Below are 9,705 nucleotides of genomic sequence, written 5' to 3' on the forward strand. Positions count from 1 at the left end.
TTTTTTTCTAAATCTCTTTCATCACTCTTTCCATGACTCAATTCACATTTTATATGTAGTATTAATATTTATTTATATTTTATCTCATGTGGTGGTTTTATCTTACTTTACTGTACCCCCCCCCCCACCCCAATCAAAAAAAACAAAAAAAAAAAACAAACAAAAAAAACTGTCCATGAACATTAATTTAATAAACATTAACTTCACTTATTTCAACACATGACTTCTAGTGTTTAGGACAAAGCTGTAATGTAAGTGTGTTTAACTAGCCTTACAGGAAGTAATGAAGACACATTTACCATGTGTGAGCTGAGGAGCACTTAGAGGCTGGTCATGAAAGTAAGAATAATCATGAGTATAATTGTAATCAATAACATGATTTATTAGAGTTTAAAGAGCTTAAAATGTAAATAAATAAGTAAATAAATAAATAAATAAATAAAATGTTTATTTCATTTTTTAATTTTAATTATTTATTTATTCTTCCTAGGTCTTTGATTATAGAGCTACGGCTAAGCGACTAAGTAGCGACATCTTGTGCCATAAAGCTGCTACTACAGCTGGTCTACAGATAATTGCTCATTAGAGATCTAAATCTACATCCAGATCTCTGCCTAGTGACAAATCTAGCGACTTTTTTTTGGACAAACCTTAGCGACTTTCCGAATGTCACCAGTTCTGTCCTGTAAGCACGAGGTGTTACTTTCCCGCTGCACTCTCACCTCTCTCTGCGTCTGCTCTGTTCAGTGAGAGTCTGAGAGCCGGAGATTTAACAATGTCTTGGATCACGAGACGCGCCCTTCATCCCAATTTATAGGCCTATAATTCATATGTGAATGTTTTTAGAATGCAAGATGAAAGTAATGCAACATATTTTACACGTGAAATAGTCCACGTTACTACAGCCTAGTTCTCTTGTTCAAAGTAGTTATAGTGTTCAGAAACATTTTATATCATTCATGTTCCATACCTGTCTGTTATAGTTTTATAAAAGTCATAAAAGTTTTTTTTATATATATAAATCATAAAAGTTATGAAAACTAATTTAAAAAGTACAAAAACAAAAAAGCAAAAAAATCTATCTATCTATCAAAACAGATTATAGATTAGGTGTATATATAGATAGATTTTATATAGAATAAATAATCATTATACACGTTCTCCTACAATATGGGGGGCATGCCACATGATAGGGGAGGCTGGGGCTCTAGTTACAAATGTTTGAGAACCTCTGCTGTAAAGCAAAGATGCCTTCAAAAATAATGGAATGAAATGTTTCTCCATTTTAAAAAAATACTATGAAGAGCGATAAACAGTAATAAATGACACAAAGGCAATATTTGGTGTGACGAACCTTTGCTTTAAAAAAAAAACAAAACAAAAGTAGTCTCAGACAGAACCAATGCAGTTTTATAAGGAAATGAGCTGTAAGTGTTATTGAGCATCTTGCAGAACCAGACACAGTTCTTCTGGAGACTTTGACTGTCGCACTTGCTTCTTATTTTTGCAGCAAAATCCAGCAGCCATCATTATGGTTTTTGGTCTGAAAAGTGTCTCTTACCGCTTAATATACTGTTGTTTTTACTGACATACAAACATTCTTTCTGTAACATTCAATTTTGTGCTGGAAAACTAGTGTTTGGGAATCTGAAATGTTTTTATACTGACTCGATAATGTAGAAGTCTATTAATTAATGTAGAGTTTGTACTCATAGAGATATACATAGAGATATGTAAAGTTTGTACTTAAAAAAATAGGGTGCATAAGACTTTTGCACAGTACTGTGTGTGTGTGTATATATATATATATATATATATATATATATATATATATATATATATATATATATATATATTATATATATTATATATACATACACACACATACATATACATATACGTGTGTGTGTGTATTCTGTTTAGTTTTTGCGTAACATCTAGCCTATAGACAATTCTATTCCAGGACGCCCAACTTCTAATCGTCTTCTTAGTTTGTCTGTTAGCTACCTGTTTGTTTGCTCAGTGTTTTTTGGTATCTGAGCTGGAGCTTTTTAACCCTGATTTTGTATAAATAATCCTCATGTATATGGAGCCCTATAACCTTCCTGAGAGCCCATTGTTACATATTGAACCAATATTCAGCAGTTTTGTAAATATTAAGTAAACAGGAAGAAAAAGTGCTGTAGATGTACTGAGTTCTGCTGGAGGTCGAGTTTGAGAGAAAACAGAATTCATGAAGTTTGAATAAGGCTATTTATATTATATACTGTATATTCATATCATTATATTCAGTGCCACAAGTTTGTGTAAGTGTAATGAAAACTGATCCACGGCTATATCCACTCAGACTGCTAACTCGGAGTTTTGAAAAAGTGAATTCAGTAATGATAAATGCATGTAACTAATTGTAAGGGAAAAAAACGGTAACAAATTGTAAGGAGTGTTAGGAAACATTTACAAAAGCTAAGTTAGAAATACACATTCATTCCATTTGGATTCATCGATTCTCATTCTTTTATTTTTACCTGAACTCAGCAGACTTTAAAAGTCACAAACAAGAACAGATATAGGAGTCTTCTTACACAAAACAGGATGATGATAAAAGCCTTCTACATTCATTTCTTATTCTGATATAAGAATGATACACATAAGATATAAAATGATGCGTACGCTCTGAATACTTCTGCAAGATTATCCATCAGCAATTTTTAATGATTAACACACAAAGTAAATGAGGAACAATACCCTTAGCTAACATAAATAAATGTAATGCAATACTCTGGAAACCCCGCCCCCTTTCCCCCATACATGCATATATCTGAATCTGCTATTTACTTGAAAAAACAAACAAACAAACAAAAACATGAAAAACAACAATTTGTGGAAAAACATGCTTACCATGGTGTGTGTTTAATATATGTTTTCATCATTATTATATAATATCTCAGAGTGTACTGTATGTATATTTACTGTGGATTATTTTGTTATAATGCTGGCATATTCAGTGTTGTCTGCAGCGTTGATCTGGACCCGTGCTGCTCCGGCTGTGTTCACATGGGTTACAGTTGCGTAAGTAACATCAGGTTCAGTCTGTGGAAAGACAGAACATGAAAATTATACATATAACACACACATACCAATTTCTAGTGCTTTTACTGTTGACTCCAAGAAGCAAGTAAAATTATGTAAAGAAACAAATCTCCAAATCTGACTTCTTTCTTTACACCATGTGTTCAGTGAAAGCATGTGTGGTTCATTTGTGTTACCTGCAGTGTATCACAAATACAAGTAAAGATCTAAAGGTAGAAACAAATCTGCTATAACTGTTATTATAGAAGCCATGCAGAATTAAATGGAGATTAAATTAGAAATACAGCAGGACTCAAAGACATAAAGATAATAATAAAAATGCAGCTGAGCTCCGATCTGCATGTACACTAACCTGATCCTTCCGCTTTCTCTTACAGTCCGGATGTCCTTCAGTAATCACGTTCTCTCCACATCTTCCTCCTAAAGAGAAAAGACCTCAGAAATCACACCTCTTGTGGAAACTACACAATTTCATTTTCCTTATCCAGAGACACTTACAGAAGTGCTGCTGCTTCTACAGGTTTCAGTTCATCAATCTCAGAATTTGATGTTGTTGTGTGTGTGTACATATGTGTTCGTATGTGTGTATTTGTTTTGCGTGTGTGTGTGTGTGTGCGTGTGTTTTGTACCTTTGCGTCTCCAACAAATAATTGCCACTACACCGGGTATCACCAACAATAAAACCGCCAGAATGATGAAAACTGTGTAATAAAACACACCAAAATGTTAATAAATGTAATAATACAGATGTGTATTTTCATTGATAATGAAAAGTTTTGGCACCTAGAGGGAGGCTGCTGTCTGGCTTATCTTGTTTTACTGTTGTTGATGCAGGTGGAGAGTTTGTTGTTTTTCTCTGAGGCAGTTCTGATGAAGGTGTTGTGTCTGTTTTCCTCGAGTGTGTTGAAGTTTCTCTTCTTCCTACTGAAAAGACAAAACTTATTAAAACTAACGACTGTTTTTATCACTGTTAGTAATATGGCACATGACACTGGACACAAAGCATGCTCACAATCATTAATGAAAATGTACCTTTAAGAGATAAAGATTTCTTCTGACTCTCAAAAGTTTTAGGCAGTGTAGTCACTCCCTCATGCAGACTTTAATATCTTTAATATTTGTTTTAATTATTTTATTTTAGCTAACAATGTTTTTACAATGGAAAATAATAATACTTCAGTTAATATACTTCACCTTGCTTAAAAACATACTTCTTAACATATATGTTTATGGCATGTACCTTATCCTATAAATAAAGGTAAGGCATTACTTAAGCGAAGTGAAGATGGTGGTCACTGACAGAGGGACAGCAGAAGGTGGTGTGAAATTTACACGCATCTATTTACAGTCCAAAAGAGAATGAAGAAATGACGAACATTACAAGTTACCAGAAAATAACTTTTCTAATACACTTTATATGAGTTCTTGAAGATAATTCAATAAGACAGAGATTGTGAGAGTTCTCTAATGTACTAAATTATACACTTCATACACGCCTCAAAATCAAAATTTGATTTGGTTACAAATGTTGATTAGTTTTTGGAAACAGTATGTAAACATGCGGAAAAATAGCTGCAGATACACACAGGGGCGTAGCCATCATTTCAGATGTGCTTGGGGACAGAATGTCAAGGGTATTTTTTCTGACCTTTGTCTAATTGATGGGTTGTATCTCTTCCATCCATCCATCCATCCATCTTCTATACCGCTTATCCTTTTCAGGGTCACGGAGAACCTGGAGCCTATCCCAGGCAGCATGGGGCACAAGGCGGGGTACACCCTGGACAGGATGCCAATCCATCGCAGGGCACACAATCACACACACACCCATTCATACACTATGGACACTTTGGACATGCCAATCAGCCTACCATGCAGCCTACCATGCAGGTCTTTGGACTGGGGGAAGAAACCGGAGTACCCGGACAAACTCCTCACAAATGCAAACTCCACAAACACAGGGCAGCGGGGGAATCGAATCTCCAACCCTGGCGGTGTGAGGGGAAAATGCTCTTAATTGGCTTAATATGCAATTTATGATTCTGTACTTGCATGTTAGATTGTATATTGTTATATTGTGTTTAGTGTACATTGTATTGCATATACATAGCACACAATATATAATATATACTTATATTCACACACTACTTTATTATACAGTGGCAAGAAAAAGTATGTGAACCTTTTGGAATTTCATGGTTTTCTGAAATAAATTTGTCATAAAATGTGATCTGATCTTCATCTAAGTCAAGGGTATTGACAAATATAATGTGCCTAAAATAATAACACAAAAAAAATATATTGAGAACAACAAAAAAAAACCGCACAGTGCTTGTGGAAAAATGATGTGAACCATTGAGTTAATGACCTCAAAAAAAGGGGGGTGGGGGGGGGGGGGGGGTTTGGGTCAACCAGTTAATAATTCTAAGGGTTCACTTACAGAAAAAAAAAGAGAGAATTTTTTTTGCCCCTTTGAGTTCATCATGACCTCTGAGCGCTGAGTGTGGGTGTGAACATGGGCGTGGCACGTGACGTGAGTGACCGATTGTCATGGCAACATCAGGTCACGTAAAGACTTATAGACATGTACACGTATAGAAATCAAAGATACACAAATTGACCATGACCAGTGAAAAGTGCAGGGGACAAATTTACATTTTATTTAAAGTGCGGGGGACACGTCGCCTGCATCCCCTGTGGAACAGAGTTTTGATGACGTTTGAGTGATAAAAGTATTCATTAATTTTGAAAGCTGAGGTTATTCAATACTTTTTGTGTCAAAGCACTGAAAAGTGATGCACAGTTCAGTCCACATAGACCGCTGTTTTTGAAAATGTGAACACAGGATTGATAAATACATGTAAGAAAAAAGATCTATCAATAAGGCGTAATGCAGGAAGTGAAGATGGTCACTGAGGAGAGAGACAGCAGAAAAAGGTGTGAAATTCACACGCATCTATTTACTACTAAGACCAGAAAGAAGAAGTGACGCACAAGTTACAGGAAAATAACTTTTCTATTACACTTTATATGAGTTATTATAGATACATTCACTAAGACAGAGATTGTGAGAGATGTAACTCAGTAAATGTGTAAAAACATACACTGTATTATAGATTGCATAGAACACTTCAGAGTGCAAGTGGGGAAAAAAATGTGGAGAAGCAGCAGATAGAAGCCTCTTAAAAGACGTGTTGCTGGTGAGAGGCACATCATTAACTCGATCATTACTCCTTGGTCAGCATGACCAGCATGATCAGCATGACCATGTTCCCCCAGCAGAGTAAACTGCACTTCTATATTTTATACCATCGTGCTGCTCGGTGGAAGAGGAACAGACCAGGAGAAGGAGAAATGTACACGGCTGATGACAGGGACCGGAGCAGCGCTCCAACCCGGCCCACTGCCAATGTGCCAATCTCTTGACACACACACACACACACACACACACACACACACACACACACACACTTAAAAGATTATAAGTAAGGTTTCTTGCTCCCAGGCAAGATGAGGTCCACAGATGCACCATTGTACAACAGTGTGGACAGGAAACTGATCGATTCCAGACCAGATGCAGAGGGAAATAATGGTTTAACAGGACAGGTTCCACTCAGAACAGGCCTCGCCATGGTCGACCAAAGAAGTTGAGTACATGTGCTCAGCATCATATCCAGAGGTTGTCTTTGGGAAACAGACGTATGAGTGCTGCCAAGCATTGCTGCAGAGGTTGAAGGGGCGGGAGTCAGCCTGTCAGTGCTCAGACCATACGTCGCACACTGCATCAAACTGGTCTGCAAGGCTGTCATCCCAGAAGGAAGCTTCTTCTAAAGATGATGCACAAGAAAGCCCACAAACAGTTTGCTGAAGACAAGTAGACTAAGAACATGGATTACTGGAACCATGTCCTGTGGTCTGATGAGACCAAGATAAACTTATTTGGTTCAAATGGTGTCAAGCGTGTGTGGCGGCAACCAGGTGAGGAGTACAAAGACAAGTGTGTCTTGCCTACAGTCAAGCATGGTGGTGGGAGTGTCATGGTCTGGGGCTGCATGAGTGCTGCCGGCACTGGGGAGCTACAGTTCATTGAGGGAACCATGAATGCCAACATGTACTGTGACATACTGAAGCAGAGCATGATCAGTATGCAGTATTCCAGCATGATAACGACCCCAAACACACCTCCAAGACGACCACTACCTTGCTAAAGAAGCTGAGGGTGAAGGTGATGGACTGTCCAAGCATGTCTCCAGACCTAAACCCTATTGAGTATCTGTGCGGTATCCTCAAATGGAAGGTGAAGGAGTACAAGGTCTCTAACATCCACCAGCTCCGTGATGTCATCATGAAGGAGTGGAAGAGGACTCCAGTGACAGCCTGTGAAGCTCTGGTGAACTCCATGCCCAAGAGAGTTAAGGCAGTGCTGGAAAATAATGGTGGCCACACAAAATATTGACAATTTGGGCCCAATTTGGACATTTTCACTTAGGGGTGTACTCACTTTTGTTGTCAGCAGTTTAGACATTAATGGCTGTGTGTTGAGTTATTTTGAGGGGACAGCAAATTTACACTGTTACACAAGCTGTACACTCACTACTTTACATTGTAGCAAAGTGTCATTTCTTCAGTGTTGTCACATGAAAAGATATAATCAAATATTTACAAAAATGTGAGGGGTGTACTCACTTTTGTGAGATACTGTAACTATGCCAGAAGAGTCTGCTGGCTCAAATTTAGCCTATTACCCAAAAACACTTAAAATTCAACATAGAAGCAAATACTCACATCTCCGAACCCACTTGGAGATAGAAAAAAAGACAGCAGCTGTGAGTGAGAAGAAGCAAGGGTCCAGATTTATTGGTTCCATTCCACAACACGAGATCCACACCGATGAGAATTCTCAGAAGTGCTCTCAAACCCGGAGCTCAAGCTCCAGTATTTATACTGTATTTACACAGCAGATAACCAACATATTTCAGAAAGACTATTATATCAATACCAATAGGGTTAAAAAAAGAGCTCATCTACATTACCATTATGTTTTGAAAAAGGCTTATCAACTTTACCAATATGTTTTGAAAAAGGACTTTCCAATTTACCATTAGGTTCGAAAGTGGAGAGAGACAAAACAATTTAGAAAGACCTTGGTCTCACTATTATCTCGCAGAGGAAGCTTGACTCAGCTACCCTTATAAATGGCTCCTTGTGGTTTTCTAAAATTAAGGCCTTCCTTGTGAGACAAGAATCTTCACCATCTGAATTATGAGTAAGTTACATTTTTCTGTATTTCTGGTTTATATTTTACCTTCATATTTGCTCTATATCTCTATTTTTACCTCTTTATATATAGTTATACTGCTTGGTTTACTGTACTTCCTACTTCATAATATCATTATATTACCCTTCTACTATCCTACATATCCTACTACTCTTTATTTTTATAAAGAGTATTTTATATAGAGTATATATTTTATTATTATAAGATATTACCCTTATAATATCTTAATACTCCTTTTTATTATTCTTATAAAGTTATAATGTTATGTGTGTGTGAGAGAGAGAGACAGAGAGTGTGTGTGTGTGTGTGTGTGTGTGTGTGTGTGTGTGTGTGTGTGTTATGTCTACATGCCCGTCCTTGACTGTACGAATGTCTGTGTGTGTGTGTGTTTGCACTCCTCAGCTCTTATACTTCTTTTTGACTTTTTGACTAATAAACCATAGTGTGTTACTCTTAAAAGATCTTAAAGTGTGAATCCAATTCGTCAATATCCGCCTAATACCGCTTCTGTGTGTATAGGTGCCCGTCTGGATCTGGATCTGGACACTCTCTATCAGCTCGCGCATCTCACCGCTGACATCATGGTGCTACTTAACGTTCTTCGCAGCATCCCCTCTGGAAATGGAAATGCGGGGTTCCCCCCCTCTCTCCGATACAGAATCCACCCCATGAATGTGTGTATTGACACCTCTACACAGACAGAACCTCCCTCCAGCTTTCAGTCTGAGGATGATGTCACCTTCTCTGATCTGGGCTCTGAACATTCTTCCCTTTTCTCACCTGTCAGTCCGCCCTACTCTCAATGGTCTTCTTATTTCACCTTTGCTGACTATCCCATGTCCCCAGGACACACCCCATTTTCTTCCCCCTACCGCTCTCCTCAAGATTACGCACCCACCAGTCCTGTGAATTATCAATAAAATTACATATTACTCATACTAGGTCTCCCTCATGTTTATTTCATGTCATTTTTATCCACAACAAGTCACCTGAGAAGAAGGTTTGTTCTCGTATTTATGCTGGTTATATGATATTCATGCTGTACCGTTTGATATTAAACAGAAGGCTGATTCGATTTCAAAATGAGAATACATCCATGGAAGTCGCAATTCTTCCAAGAGAACAACTGTCCTGCAGTCGGTGCAACAAAGCCGAAACATTCAAGAAGGAAAAGATGACACACAGGATACAAAGAGACAGAGGAGACAAATAGTCGGCGCACACATGTACTATACACATGCAACGTGACGGACACAAGGTGGAACATGACAGACACAACAAACTGCCTTACACTAATACCCACAATCCCCTAGGAAAGGATGCCCTGGACACTGAGT

At 37.7% G+C, this 9,705-nt stretch overlaps 1 protein-coding gene across 3 annotated transcripts in view; it reads right to left on the reverse strand.

Moving 5' to 3' along the window:
• Nucleotides 1-2,490: 2,490 nt before the first annotated feature.
• LOC128635221 (nectin-2) overlaps nucleotides 2,491-9,705 on the reverse strand; it is a 29,980-nt gene continuing 22,765 nt past the window's right edge. Inside the window, exons 7-10 of one of the 3 annotated variants that reach the window (XM_053687033.1) lie at nucleotides 3,874-4,011; nucleotides 3,720-3,791; nucleotides 3,443-3,510; nucleotides 2,491-3,090 (exon numbers count right to left, since the gene is read on the reverse strand). In XM_053687033.1, the coding sequence (XP_053543008.1) occupies nucleotides 2,977-3,090; nucleotides 3,443-3,510; nucleotides 3,720-3,791; nucleotides 3,874-4,011 (392 nt within the window). In that variant the 3' untranslated portion in view covers nucleotides 2,491-2,976. Of the gene's footprint in view, nucleotides 3,091-3,442; nucleotides 3,511-3,719; nucleotides 3,792-3,873; nucleotides 4,015-9,705 lie in introns of all 3 variants that reach the window. The other 2 variants (XM_053687029.1, XM_053687038.1) reach the window with 2 other exon arrangements.

This window comes from Ictalurus punctatus, chromosome 2 (assembly GCF_001660625.3).
Source record: "Ictalurus punctatus breed USDA103 chromosome 2, Coco_2.0, whole genome shotgun sequence".
In the NCBI taxonomy this organism is placed as follows: Eukaryota; Metazoa; Chordata; class Actinopteri; order Siluriformes; family Ictaluridae; genus Ictalurus; species Ictalurus punctatus.